General features: G+C 39.8%; 1 protein-coding gene and 2 long non-coding RNA genes across 5 annotated transcripts in view; 1 reads left to right on the plus strand and 2 right to left on the minus strand.

The window, feature by feature from the left end:
• The window catches only part of exoc6b (exocyst complex component 6B), a 79,959-nt gene extending 74,273 nt beyond the window's left edge, over positions 1 to 5,686 (plus strand). The window contains exons 21-22 of the mRNA XM_020624271.1: positions 780 to 892; positions 4,677 to 5,686. Coding sequence (XP_020479927.1) covers positions 780 to 892; positions 4,677 to 4,803 — 240 coding nt within the window. The 3' untranslated portion in view covers positions 4,804 to 5,686. The remainder of the gene's footprint in view (positions 1 to 779; positions 893 to 4,676) is intronic.
• A 4,334-nt stretch (positions 5,687 to 10,020) lies between these two features.
• Positions 10,021 to 12,120, minus strand: LOC109974205 (uncharacterized). Of its 3 annotated transcripts, none has more exons than XR_002276937.1 (4): positions 12,098 to 12,120; positions 10,690 to 10,778; positions 10,260 to 10,367; positions 10,021 to 10,104 (listed from the first exon to the last, which is right to left on the minus strand). It is a non-coding gene; the product is annotated as an uncharacterized LOC109974205 (long non-coding RNA). The 3 variants fall into 3 exon arrangements; XR_002276935.1 differs by lacking the exon at positions 12,098 to 12,120 and adding an exon at positions 11,352 to 11,488 and having other exon boundaries at positions 10,022 to 10,104; XR_002276936.1 differs by lacking the exons at positions 10,021 to 10,104; positions 12,098 to 12,120 and adding exons at positions 10,134 to 10,164; positions 11,352 to 11,488.
• A 982-nt stretch (positions 12,121 to 13,102) lies between these two features.
• Positions 13,103 to 14,892, minus strand: part of LOC109974208 (uncharacterized) — a 24,244-nt gene continuing 22,454 nt past the window's right edge. The window contains exons 4-5 of the long non-coding RNA XR_002276938.1: positions 13,377 to 13,422; positions 13,103 to 13,192 (exon numbers count right to left, since the gene is read on the minus strand). This is a non-coding gene — a long non-coding RNA (uncharacterized LOC109974208). The remainder of the gene's footprint in view (positions 13,193 to 13,376; positions 13,423 to 14,892) is intronic.

The raw sequence follows: 14,892 nt of genomic DNA on the forward strand, positions 1-14,892 counted from the left end.
CTCGGTACGCTTGCCCTGCCTCTGTCCCTCCTCCTCTTCTCTCATCCCTCGCTCACATATGGTCTCTCTCTCTGGATGTGTGTGTGTTTGGTGTTACCCAGAGTTCACTGGGGCTCCCTGCTCATATGTGTATTTGTGTGTGTTTTACAGAGATAGAACGAGTCTGTGTATGTCTGTAGCCTTGGGGGTTTGCCTGCTTAGGCCTGTGTGTGTGTGTGTGTGTGTGTGTGTGTATGTATATATATAGGAGTGGCGACCTGTCCAGGGTGTACGTCGCCCGATTGCCAGCCGATTGCAAAAATGTGTTTGTCTGTGTTAATGAAGTGAGTTTGGTTGTATTTGTGTGTGAACATGGAAAAAATGTCTGTTAGTCACTTAGAAACATGGGGAAATACCCAATTACATTAACTCAACATATGTTATTTGGCCCCCTCAGTCTAAAGTAACCAGCCCAGCATCTTGTTAGGCTAGTAAAAGAAACTACCAGCACTTGTTGGTTACAACATCATAGAGGAAATTTGCTTTTGTAATTGTATATCATAATAAAACTTAGGATTTCTTCCCACATTTACTAGTTTTGGAGCAGTTTACAAGCTCAGATTTTCTTGCTTGTAAACTGCTTGCCAGATCTTACCCAACATGTTGACATGTTGGCGTGGGCTGAGCCAGTGATCTGCTGGATAACATCAGTGTTTATGTTCTCACTGCTTAATGGATCATTTATTTGCTGTAAGTAAACAGGAAACATCTTTTTTATGTCTCTGTCTGTCTTTATCTAGTTACTGGACCTGTTCACTCAGTGGGACTGGTCGACATACCTGGCTGACTACGGTAAACCCACCTGCAGATACCTGAGAGTCAACCCACACACTGCACTGGCCCTGCTGGAGAAGTGAGTAGTCCTTTTGAGTTTCTCATTCTTTCTTCATTCTGATTTATCTGTCCTCCTGGTCCATTATTCCCAGATTCCACCTCTTTCTTGTAATCTGTTAAGTACTGCTGAAACAACTCGTAGGTTATTCAGCAGGTTGGACAGTTCATTAATAAGATAACTGCCAAATATTTGCTGGTTCCAGTTTCATAAATGTGAGAATTTACTGCTTTTCTCTGGTTTAGGGATGATCTTTGGAGATTTTATAGATTTAAAGGCTGTTTTATTTGCAGTCTATATACTTTTTATTACATCTAACCTAAATGTGCTTTATATTAAAGAGAAAAGCCCAGAAAGTGTACTGATTGGCTTTCTTTCTGAGAGTTAGATGAGAAAACTGGTGTCACCCTGTCTCAGTATTAAGTGTGTAGCTGTAGCCAGGTCATTGTTATTTTAGCTTACCATAAACACAGGATATACTGCAGGATATATGGGGGAAATGGCTAACGTTTAGTTCAAAGCACAAAAAAATAGGGTCCACACATCCAAATTACTGAGGTGGGTCATTTTATTTAGTTCAAATTGTCACAGATAAGGGGAAATGTATGTTTAAGCTCTGCCTTCTTTAGTGTGAAATCATTTTAACTTTTCATCAACAGTGAATGTCAGCTGACTTATTGCCAACAGGTGCACCAAGTGGCTTCCTGTAAACAGAGGTATTCTCAGAGACGGGTCAAATTCCTCTTCCAAATTAGCATGGGACAATGAGTTAAATATGAAAAACCAATAGGGTTCATTTTGTTATCGTAGTACACTAGTCTTTCTAGTTTACCACCCCTGTATGGTTGCATCACTTTTTCTACTCGGACAGACTTTAGATGGATATATCTGCCTGTCTAATGGTGATTTTTGTTAATTGGCAAGATATTTTTCCTGTGTAGATTTCACAACATTCCGTGTAGAGCAGATTATGCATGAATTGATCTGAAATTGAATTTAAGTGACCTGTTTTCATGATAGTGCCACAGACCATATAGGGAGACCTTTTGATAAATATCCCCCTTCTTCCAACAACTTTAGTTCCAACAAACATGCTACAGTAAATTTTGGATTATTTTAAAGATGAACTTTGTTTGGTGCCTTAGTGGAGCATTGGCTTCATAGCGGCTGAAGATTGTTTTTAGAATTGCCTACTTAATCCACATTCATAATTGTTTACTTGTTTTAATTGCCATTTGGTCTGTGTAACCTACATATAGCTCTGTGAGTATGATTTTGTTTTTGGTGGTTAAATTTAGGATATTTCTCAGAGAAGCAAACCTGAGGAGACCTCAGGTTACAACCACTTGGTGCATCTGTTGGTAATAAGTTGTCTGACACTGTTGGTGGAAAGTTAAATGGGCTCAACTGTGAAACTGACAGACTTTTGCACACTGAAGAAGTTAGAGCCAGAATATCTGTGCACCCCCACCCCACCCACCTTTTTAATATATCTACCAACACCTGTAAAGTTCACTGATGGTACTTAAACTGGGGGTTTAAGGCTGTACAGAGTCTGAAGCCTGTGCTCATCTTTAACCACCTCTTGGACACAAGACTTAGTTTTCTCTGATTAGTCACTTAAGACAAGTAATCTGCAGCTATTTTGATAATCAATTATTCATTTTCCAGCCAAACCACCAAAAATGTCTTTTATTTAGTTCTATGTTGTTGTGAATGAAATCTGTTTTGGTTTTGTTCTGTTAACTGAAAAAAAAAAAAGACGTTTTATGGCCAAACAGTTAGATTTGACTAGATTCTCACCTTAATGTTCCCATCTCACTCTCAGAAAGACGGCAAATAAGCATGTTTGTTTAATGGAAAGTGACAGTGGACAGTTACTCAAAGCCATTTCTTTTTCCAGACATCTCTCTTTACCTTCATCTCACATGCTCTTGTCTCTGTTGTGTTTTGACAGGCGATTTAAGCCGTGAGTATTGTTGCTGCTATGTGTGTGCAATGATGGATTCTGGCATGTATAAATACTAGTTAGATTGCTGCTCAAGCCTGTATATACAAGAAATAGAAACAGTCTTGTTTTATGTATGCGTTTATTGTCACAAAAGTGGCTAAATGCACACACATCCTGGTCACAAAAAGAAAAACAATGTTTATTGCAGTTGCCAAGTAACTGGCATTACGTGAATAGATTGACCACATATTCAAAAACTAGTTATTTTCTCGCCTGGAAAAACCATTAAAACGTAATAAAATGGCATAATAACAGTCATAGGATGAAAATTATAACAGCTTTGAGCCTGCCCTGCCTCCATGGCAGTTTCATGCAGCTTTGCTGTGTCATCTGGCTACAGTGCGGGGGGGCCACTATCTACCTGGTACTCTGTGAAGTGGCCAGAACCTCTCCTGCAGTGGTGGTGGGAGAGAAAACAATCTTGATGTATTTGAAACAATAGCCTTAAATGTTATGACAAATACATCAGATGTGCATGGAGTGATAAAGAGTTCTTAAAATAATGTGTTCTCATGCTTTCCCCATGTAAAAACAGGTCTGATTGGTCAATATTCAGCGTGGGCCCTTAGTAGGGAGAGGCCGTGCATCAAATCAAGCACCCCCCTTTTCCTTGCTATGCTGGTGTTTAACCAGTAGTGTATCTGAGAAACAGAAACCAGTAAAAGTTCAAAATGTGTCCCTATACAGCCAGTGGGTAGCTCAGTGGTTACCACCACTGACTTTGGTGAGGCAAGTTGGGGTTTGATTCACTGTCAGGGCACAGCCTCAGCTTGGGCCCTTAGGCAAGGCCCTTAATGCTATCCGCCTAGTGAGGCACTACACAAATGCTATGGCGAGGAGGAGTCAGGACGCCAGGAAATGGGGGAGATATCATCATCATCCCCAAAATTCGGTTTTTCTATTAGGATTATAACTAAGATGATGCAAGAAGTGAAGTAGTGAGAAAGCTGTAATGAAGTACATAGTGAGGAAATTAGAGTGCCTCCTGAGATATGCAGGAGAAAGGATCCCTGGCTAACATAATGGTAGGGGAACACTGGAGATGTGTCTGTACTGAGCATGCTTGGGTTTAAAGGATAACCCTTTTTTACCTGCTGTTTCCCCTAAAAGGGTGTATGGTGACTCTATAACTTGCAGAGATAATGGAAGACATAAAAGCTGCATTAAAAAGTGTCAGTGGGGCCATCTTGGTTAGCCTCAGAGTGTTCAGAATGAACACGATTTCAGTCAAATAATTTCTCATGCTTATCTCTGAGTCAGAAGGAAAGAAAATACAGCTGCGGTAGCCAATACACCTAACTGCTTAGGATTATACATCTGGGTCATCTTGCTGGCTGACCTGATGTTGGCTGTAATGGTTCCAAAACAGCTACATCTTGTACTTCCTTTCCATCTGACTCAGAGATAAGTGTGAGAAATGATTTGATTGAAAACATGTTCATTCTGAGCTCTCTAGGAGGCTGAGCCATTGACCTAGTGATGACTTTTAATACAAATTCTTGTTTCCTTCTTGTTAAATCTCTACAACGGAGGCAGTGATAGCAAACCATACCCACTTTTATGGGAAATACAGTGCTATCCTTTAAGGCTCAGACTAAACTGAGTGATTACGCATTTTGTGTGTTTTTCCTAAATGTATCAGATGAACTGTTTAGTGCATACTGGTAAACTAGCAGCTTTGAAGACTGAGAACATAATACACACACACACACAACTAAATACATTACCCTTGTTTTTCTTGATCCTCTCCTGATTGGCTTTCTTCCATAATAACTACTACTTCTCTGTCTCCAGAATGAGGGAAATGAGCAGGAAGAACAACGTCTTTGCCCAGTTAAGGAAGACAGACAGAGACAGACAGAAACTCATCGACACCATCATCAAACAGCTTCGCAACCTCATTGCACAGCACCACACCTAAAGTAAGTCACCTGATTGGCCAGCAGGCCCAAACCCACCATCCAGCTGACTGATATCCAACCTGATAAGAAGCAGATGACATAGACATGTTCTACTCTACTGCAACCATTGGACGACTGATGCACCTTAACTTCACTGGACTCCACAAGCTTCACTTCCTGCGAGCGAGGTTCTGCCACTTATCAGGACTCAAATGAGTAATGCTGTTTGTTGCTTTAGTATTGAGAACTAGGGTTCGAGAAACTGTCCTAAATCCTGTTTGTTGTTCTAAATGTCTCTTTGTACACAAGCTGAACTTTAAAAGAAAAAGAAAAAAAAAACGGAAGCTCATATTCTGTCAGTTCATCTAAATTCGTGCCCAACTGTAATGAGGTAACCTTACTGGCTGAAGATAAGCAAGAGTCTAATTAGTCTGATGCCAGCACATCCTAAGAGCTGATATTTAAGGATAAAGGCTGGTGATATTCTATGTATTTTTTTTTTAATCAGCAAATTACATAAAAAAAGAATAGATTCTTACAGTAAGAGATATTGAAACAAAAGTCTGATATGTCTTCTTCCTCTGTGCCATGGAGCTCTACTGTTATTTAAAAACCCATGACACATTCATAACTTAGAAACCAGTGGACTGTTAGTTTTGGTCTTTTCAGAAGATTTGTTGACAATAAGAAATGGACACTCACCTTCTCCCCAAACTTGGATTTGATTTTAATTTTAAAAGCAGCTGGAATCTGGAAGAGTTCTGACCGGTGTAGAACAAGCAAGTAGAGCAAACAGTTTAATCATTGGTTTTATTTCTATGATCATATTTAAGCACATACTATCAGTTCAGCAGCTTCAAAATCAGTAATACAAGCATTTCAGAATATAAATGATAAAAAGTAAAAGCTTCATCTGTACCACAGACCTCCATTGTTGTTCAAAATGATTAAAAACACATCAGTGAAGAACACTGCTGCACTGGGTGGTGATTCCTCATTGCGAAACACCAGACCCTGACGTTTATTAAAACTGTTTGCCCAAAGCCTTGGAACTGCCACAGCTTTTTACAGTGTCTGAAGTAAACAAGAGTGAGAGGCCCATGCACAGAAATCTCTGGATATTTTTAACAAATATTAGAGTCTTGTGTTTTGTAATGAGGAGACATGTAACCCAGTGCAGCGGTGTATTTCCCTGATGTGTTTTTAATTGTTTGGACATCAGTGGTGGTCTAAGGCACAGACAAATAAATTAATCCAGGACTGACAGACATTAGCAGTGAGTAGAGGCAAATCATTGTTATGGGGAGTGCTGAAACACTTAATATAGAAAATGACCAGGCTTATCCTTTAAGAATGAAAAATGGCAAGTACAGTGAGGAAAAGTTAAATCTGCAACTAAATTATGCTTGATTAAAGTGTTTGCAGAGCAATTATTCCTTCTTGTTCTTGAGGTTTGAGAGCAATCTTACCATTTCCAGCTGCCATGAACACTTTGTTGCTCCAGTTGCTGGATGTTCTTGAGCCTTGTTACCAGCGTATTCTTATCTGTAAAATGCGAAGACAGGCAAATTCTGTAAGTTACAGTAGATTTTTACAGGAGTTGTGTGCCAAAAGTCAGTGAGTCTCTAGTCGGTTAACTTGTGTTTTTGACAGAATTTACTCTACGAGCTTCTCATTTCTGTCGCTGTCAACCTTTAACATCTTCCCTATCGCTCTCCCTTAATGTGGCACAACAGCAAAATGTATTGAATGTCCATTAGCGAGGGCCATCTTCCATAGTATAAAGTCATTTTAGGTTGTAACATTTTAATATTGCAACTAGAAAAGCACTGCACTCAAGGTCTGGGGAAAGAAAAACAAATATAGGTGGTGAATGAACTGAATTTTACTTACTAATAAAGGGGGGTGTTGGCGCAACATGGCGACCCTTTTCCTTCTTAATATACAACCTGTGAACACTTGAATGGCTCCTCTGATCTGGCAACCTTATTCCCACATCATAATACCTGATAGAAAACACAGTGAGTGCTTGGGATTTAAAAGGGGGATGTGGTACAAACATGGTAACCCATTCCTCCATCTCCCATTACATTATAATTACAGGATGTTGTCTGAGCATGTATAAATAACTGGGTTCTAAAGAATCTCCTGATCTGGAAACTGCTACAGTATATAGTATAGTGTTTTGCCTGGATGACTAGAGAGAGACTTATTTGTATTCTGAACATTGTACTAATGCCATGTCCACACATTTATGTCTTCCATAAACGTATGCCAAGCTGTGCCTGTGTGTGTGCACTTGTACACACACAAACTTGCTCAACTGAAGCACAGAAAATAATTACATTCACTTTAGATTATTTTGTAAACTAATATGGGTTTTTTGTTGCCTTTTTTTTTCTTGAACCTAGGTGCAATAATTGCATTGTGTGTGTGTGAATCACAGCGCTTTATAAAGGGATTGTTACAATGTGTCAAAAGGGAATTTAAGTGTAAGGGAGGACATGTGATTACACCGTGTTTGATGTATTAGGCAACATCATGTGTGTTTCTGAGTCTGTGGTCACTTGTGCATGCTGGCACTGTGAAATCAAGTTTATGCAGATGTGCATCATTTTTAGGTCTTAGTATAAGGGAACAGGGCCGCCGTTGCTGAATGTGGCTTTGCTGTTTTGGTTCTTTTTTTCTTGTGGTGTTTGGACTCTGGACACAGTTTACTGAACATCGTGTACCGTGGATGTTCAGTAAGGACGAAAACTAACTTAAACTCCTCTTACTCTTTTCCTGTGACACTAATAACAATGCTGTACGCTGCTAGTAGCCTAAAGTAACACTCTTTTGTGGAATCAAAATGAGGACTGATCAGTGTTGTTGACATTTACAAGTTGAAAATTGGGGGGGGGGGGCTACAAAATCATAATGATGAGTTGAAATCTCTTAATAAATTGCTCTCTTTTATGTAACTGAGGTCTGCATCTTGACAAAATGTGTCAAATGTTATTTTATGGTGAACACTGTACTTGTCCAATGCATCAAGATGTCCTTATAGTTTTAGATGCAAATTAGCTTTAGTTGCATGATTTAGGACCGATAAAATGTATTTTTCAAGGAAGAGCTCAAGAGTACTGTGGCAGTAAAAAGCGAGGCAACAGTATTACTTGGTGACTTCTCCCTCATCGAGCCAGATGTTCAAACCCTCAGATGCCTGGCTACTACACTGACCTGTCCATAGTCCACACACTGCAGATATTGTTGCTACTTTGTTTTGTATTTTATAAGCAGAACTCTAAATTGAGAGAGACACACTGTTAAAGCTGTTGTATTACCACTAATGAAACTAAACTAAATACTATTAAAGTTGCAAAAATGCCAACAAGCAAGTATGGAATAAATGGAAAAGAGTTGAATATTTTGTCTTGACTTATTTTTTTTTACTTTATTTCAGTCATGTCAAGGTTACTAATCTTGTCTTTTTCATGTTTAGATTACATTATCTTATCCATTTGTCAGTGTGTTTATTACATTAATTTATCTAGTATACTAGACTAGCATTTTCACATTGGTGAAAAAAGTACTTAGACTTTATTGTGTGGATGCTGACTCAGCATCCACACTATTATTATCCTGTTCTTTATTAGTCTCCATAGCACTCACTCTGTACTCAGACACCTGGACGACAACACTTATGCAAGAATGCTGTTCGTGGACTTAAGCTCAGCATTTAACATGGTCATCCCCTCCAAGTTAACCATCAAACTTGGTGACCTGGGCATCAGCACCTCCCTCTGCAACTGGATTCTGGACTTTCTGACCAACAGGCCTCGGCATGTTAGGTCAGACAGCACCTGCTCCTCCACCATTATCCTCAACACCGGCGTACCACAGGGCTGTGTGCTGAGCCCATTCCTCTACTCCCTTTTCACCCATGACTGCAGGCCTCTGCATAGCTCCATCACCATCATCAAGTTTGCAGACAACACCACGGTGAATGGCCTCATCAGCGACAATGATGAGACAGCCTACAGGGAGGAGGTACAGCACCTGGCTGTGTGGTGCGCTGACAATAACCTGCTCCTTAACACCAACAAGACCAAGGAGCTCATTGTGGACTACAGGAGGGAGAAGGGAGGCACACACGACCCCATCCATATTAACAGGGTTGGCTGTTGAACGTATCTCCTGGGGACCCACATCTCAGAGGATTTATCCTGGACCACAACACCTGACGCCTGATTAAGAAGGGTCACCAGCGCCTCTTCTTCCTGAGGACACTGAAAAAGAACCACCTGTCTTCAGCCATCCTGGTGAACTTCTACCACTGTGCCATCGAGAGCATCCTGACCAGCTGTATCACAGTCTGGTATGGAAACCACTCTGTCTACGACCACAAGGCGCTGCAGCGGGTGGTGAAAATTGCCCAACGCATCACAAGGACTCCACTTCCAGCCACTGAGAGTGTCCACAGGGCTGTCTCCACTGTGCTAGCAGCATTCTCAAGGACTCCTCTCACACTGCTCACAAACTGTTTGACCTCCTACCCTCTGGGAGGTGCTTCAGGAGCTTCCAGCCCAAAACCAGAACAAGTCCAGCCAGGACTCGTGGTGCAGCTCCACCCTGCAGCACCATCTTCAGCCGGTCACACTGGTAAGTCCTCACTGAGGAACAAGGCTTTAATTCCAGACATTAATTGAGTCTTAGAGCTGCTCTTGTAGACTTGTAGACATACAACTGACTGTGTCAGTTGTATGGGTTTTTTTTTTTGATTTTGTGTAAATAGATGTTGACTTGGACCTTTGCAGTGTCCATTCTGCATATATGAAGGGATATTCACTGCCCAGGTACAAATGTGCCTGCTAAAAGCCTTTTGTTCAAAATGAAGCAAACCTGTCAAAAACAGTGTGATGGGTTGAAATTATAGAGCATATCATGCTCAATCCTTAACCAGTCATTCCATGGCCAGACAATCGTCCAGAATCGTACAACAGTGAGAGAGAACTATACTAGCACCGACAAGTTCAGGTCAGTGTAATTTCTCAGCTCTTTTTTTCCTGACAAACTCATTTCAAAAGTGTTTGAGCAACTTTGATATAAATTGTAATGAAGATTCTCAAATTTTTATAACATGGAACACAATATAACTGCATACAACACTTTATTCTACTACGGAATGAAATGAAAATATTAATAAAAACTGTCAGTTTCTCTTACCTCAATGTCCTCATGTGGGTTGACATGACTGAGTCTTCCCATTTTCCACAGCTGCGTCCTGTGAAGGGTTGTTCCATCCCTCAGTGTCGAGATCATCTTGGATTGGAGGCAGGCTGTGGGGGAAAACAAAGACAAAATAGACAGTTATTTTGTTGTGTAAACATTTGGTCCACCTTACCACAAAGTGCAGAGGACATTCCACTGAAGGATGTAAACCAATTAAGGGAAATCAAAATGAAAAATAAAAAGAAATCTGAAAACTGCTCACTTTAAGATGTTCTGTGGCTGGGGACACTTCTCCCTGAAGCTTCCCTTACCGCAGCCTCCAACATCCACAATCTCAGGTCCACTGTCCCCACTCACGTTTGAACATGCACTAAAACAAAATTGCAATCAAGTTAAGATGTGCAGTGTTTCAGTATTAAACAAATATTCTTAAATTCTACAAGGTTGACTGTAGTAAAGTTGTCAGCTTTCAAACTGCCCTTACAATGACTGAAAACCCACATGCAGTCTGAAAAGCAGGAGTAACTACTACGATGAAGCCTAATTTGATATTTTAGAGAATTGTTTAACATACTGCTATAAAATTGAACACTGATGTAGTTTTAAGTGCACAGAAGTTACTAAATTAAACATTTTAATTGTTCACATATTAAATGTTAATATCAAAAGCAAAACAAGACGGCGTAGAATACCTGGATGGAAAGTCGGGTTTCTTTGCAGCTTTAAGAAAGAACCCCAGAGCCATGGATGCCTTGTTTTTGGCCGTTTGGAGGATCAGGATCTGTGACAATACATTTAGAGTTAACTCAGTCGGCTACTCAAAGTTACTTATGAGTTTATCCACAGTGAATTAAAAGATAATTGTATTTGCCAGCTGTACTATCAACTTGTGTTTTGCTTGAGAGCAATGAAGGTCAGTCACTATGTAGTTATGACAATGTTTGCCATAAACACTACAGATAGGACACAAAGTTTTTACTAAAGCTTCATTATCCTACAGTAAATGAAACCGTTACACTACAGTTCGTTCTGACCCTGTGTACAAACGTGGTGGATACAAATGCAGAGTGAAAGCATGTGGAAAGGTGCTAATATGCAAACCTTACAGCTGCTGTGTTAAAACATCCATATATCAAACTCAGAAGTCTGTCAGCAGAAAAATGGGTCAGATTGGAACAAACAATGAAGTGTTGTATGCAATTACATTGTGTTCCATGTTAGTTATAAAAATGAGAATTTTCATTACAATTTATTTTATTTATTTAAATTACAGTCTGACCTGAACTTGTCAGTGCTAGTATAGTTCTCACACTCTCTCACTTGAACCACCACAACTTTAGAATATGTTTCTCACCTCATCAACTTGCCGTTGATGTCCACATGTAGGAGTGACGGTGGCCCAGAACACTGTCGGTCCTCCTCACAACACGCCCGAGACTATTTACACTGTGCAAGTTCTTGTCCATGCTTCTGTGGCCTATTGAAAAGATACATGGGGGGAGTTAGTCCTATAATATCTGTCCTAGTTATAACAATTTACAATTACTCTGATCACAGAAACCTGTACAAACTAACATTTCATAAAAACCATCAAGAATGCAGGAAAAGTCAACAGCTCTTACTAAATGCACATAATCATTAAAGGGCTATTGCATTCTTTATTCAGGTTTCTCAGTATATGATGCACTTTGAGGCTAAACAGGAGGTTTAATGACAATTGTTTGCTCTAATTCATTCATATTTCTTGCACAGCTGAGCCTCTCCTCCCCTATTCACCTGATCTTTCCTTAATTTTCCTAGCCTATGCTAAGGAAATACAGTACAAGCCTAATCATGAGACTTTAGGCATCTCAGGTGAGAAATTTGCAAGCTACTCACAAGAAGTTCAAATTTTAACAGTTAAAATGATCCCTACCTTTATCAGCTACAACATTAAAATAATGCACCAGAAATTATAATCAAATAAAATACATCAATGTGAAATGCATTCTATTATTATCCTGCACAGTGACTACTTTTACTTTTGGTAATTTAGGTATATTTCACTGCTAATGCCTTTGCACTATTATTTAAGCAACATTTTGAATGTAGCACTGTTACCTGTAACAAGGCATCTGTTGGATCTGATGGATGATGGTACGAATGTCTGGAAGGAATGATGTGGAAGCCATAAGGACAGAACCTGAAAGCAGTGTTGACCTCATAAAGCAAATGTCACCGAATCATATTTCACTTTATCCTTTCATGTTATATTAAATAAGCTTCTGTTATTTGGACAATGTGTTACTTATTTATGTAGGCATTGCATTGTAAAAATGTGTTACTCTAACTTAAAATAAGTTAACAAAAGTAAAAGAAGTTCTCTCAGATTTATCTTTCCAGCCACTGCTGTATGATCAGTTCAACCAAACATTTTATTCTCTCTAGTAGTTTTCAGAGAAATAAAGGTGTCCAGTTATTCACCTGAAAAAATCTAAGGCTAAATTCTAAGTCTGGCAAGCCTTCAGATTTATAACAACTGTTTTAGAGGATGAATAAGAGCATGTTCTGTATGGACTGCAGGTTTCTACAGCTTTAACTTGTTTTCTCAACATTATTATTAGTTGCTGACTTATTTAGAAGTCAAAATAAAACCCATCTGCCATGTTTAAACATTGATAGTAAAGAAAAGACATTCAAACACTTGTCACTAAAGATATCAGCAGTGAAAAATAAAAGGAAATAGTGACAGGCTTCGCGTGTGTAACAGCACTGATCAGGTGCTAATGTTAACGTTACCTGGGCATGTGGTTTACATTGTAAGGAACCAACACAACTTTGTGTGCCTCCAGTAGAGTGTTTTCATGCTGCCAAACCAGACCCAAACACCAACAGGACCGATTATAACAATAAACTAAATTCAACCCTTGTACGTCCCATCAATATATTTTAACAGCTGGATACCAAACCACAAGATGGAGACCATTCTTCCCACAGATGTATTAAGGGGGAAAGGTAGGAGATATTTCAATGTCTGTATTGTGAGAATGTTTTTGCATAATGTTAATACATTCATTCTTTTTATTTTCCCTGCTCAATGTTACTCACCTGGCGCACACGGCAAATTTGTTTTTCTTCCGGGGTTGCTTCCACATTCTGGGGTCCACTGCACATGCGTACTAGGGGGCAGCGGCTGAACTTCCTCAGTACCACATACTATAGTAAGGCACATGTTTCAGGAGGTGGTCGGACTTCACTTTTACGACATATTATATAGTAAGGTGTATTTTTCAGGAGAGGAGTACAGTATGTGAGAGAATGTATTTAGTTACTTTCCATCCATGTAGTGAAGCAGAGGTAAAGAGTTAAAGTCCAACCAAACAAGCAAAACTGAACTTACCTGAGGCAAGTGGATCATCAGCAAATTCACCTACTGCAGCCACAACCTGCAGAGAAATGGCACACAGTGATATTGTCAAAACAGCTGATAAAACAAGAAGTATCATTAAAATGTTTTTGAAAAACCACCTTTCTCATCCACACCGCCTGACTTTCATCTCAGTGACCTTTGACCTCTCAGACAGCAGGGGCATCTGCTCAAGGGATGTGATTAACGAGGACTTGGTGTGCGTGTGTGTGGGTTGATGGTGCAGGTGGGAGGTGTGTGCGCTTGTTCACTTAAGGGCAACGACGCGAACCCTGAGCAACACAAACTCTGCATGCGCCAGACTTCCTCGGCCGACTCTGTGTCAGCGTGTTCCCAGCAGTCTACAGCGCAGCAGTGGAGCGCTCCAAAGCTTAGGGATACCTCACAGAAACCGCTCTCCTCAAGCTATTTGAACTCTTTCTTCTCTTTTCCATTTTCAGTTTAACTTAAAGACTGCTCTGGTTAGGCCACGTCCTTCCTTGCTGGTCACATAAAGAAGCCTCTTCTAATGAAATCAGCAGATTTCTCAGAGTCAGCAATAAGTCTGTCAGTGATCACTTTATCACTGCTTACAAGTAGCTGACTCTACAGATATTGGTTCCTTAGTTTGGTCACTGCACCAGCAACTTAGTTTGTGTCACTATGCGTCTTTGTCTTAGCTGATGTTTTGCAACTATTAAAAAATCACATTATAGACTTCTGATCTGAATTTTAATACTTTAGTTTTAATGGAAAGTATTTTGTAACTGTAGCTTGCAAGGTGCTCTCCATAAATAAAATTATGAATATTTTATTATTATACACAGCTGGCTATGATCTGACTGCTAAATCACAATTTAAGACATGCAGTATTGTTGACTTGATTAAACTAAGTGGTTTTGTATTATATTATCATAGAGGATCTGCCTGCACTGGACTTTAATCCACAAAACGGGCACATTTACCTTGGGTGAAAACCAAATTCTTCCATGGAGAAATGTTTGGCTTGGTCAGGTTGCCAGTGAACTCAACAACATGTGGTATTTTCAAGCTTTGAAAGCTACTAGAAACCCAAAACTATCACAGCTTTACCAGAGTGGATTCACTGAACATGAATGCACGTTTCCACCGACACTTAGCTCCGCGGTGAAGCTGCATTAGCCCAGTTGGGGGTTAACACCTTGTTTAAGTTCAAAAAGACAAAACTGAAAATAGAAATACAGGGACGTTTTATGTTGTTTCCTTTTCTGTGGAACTGCATGTTGATTTTACTGTGCAATTTATCTCCAACATTGGTTGTAACATTTACTAAAGCGGTTTTACAAAGTCACACACATGAAGTTAATGTAAGAATGCTGTCATGATGCAACCTTCTGCTCAGGAATCCTCTCTGAAACGAAGGCCACTACTAACGTGCAACCTTAAAACTGATGCTGGAGAATGATAAAGCTGCTGACAATGTAATAAATGACTATGTAACTAGAAAAGGGGTCACCTGCTGTGATGAACA

Source organism: Monopterus albus, unplaced genomic scaffold (genome assembly GCF_001952655.1).
Source record: "Monopterus albus unplaced genomic scaffold, M_albus_1.0 scaffold324.1, whole genome shotgun sequence".
NCBI lineage: Eukaryota > Metazoa > Chordata > Actinopteri > Synbranchiformes > Synbranchidae > Monopterus > Monopterus albus.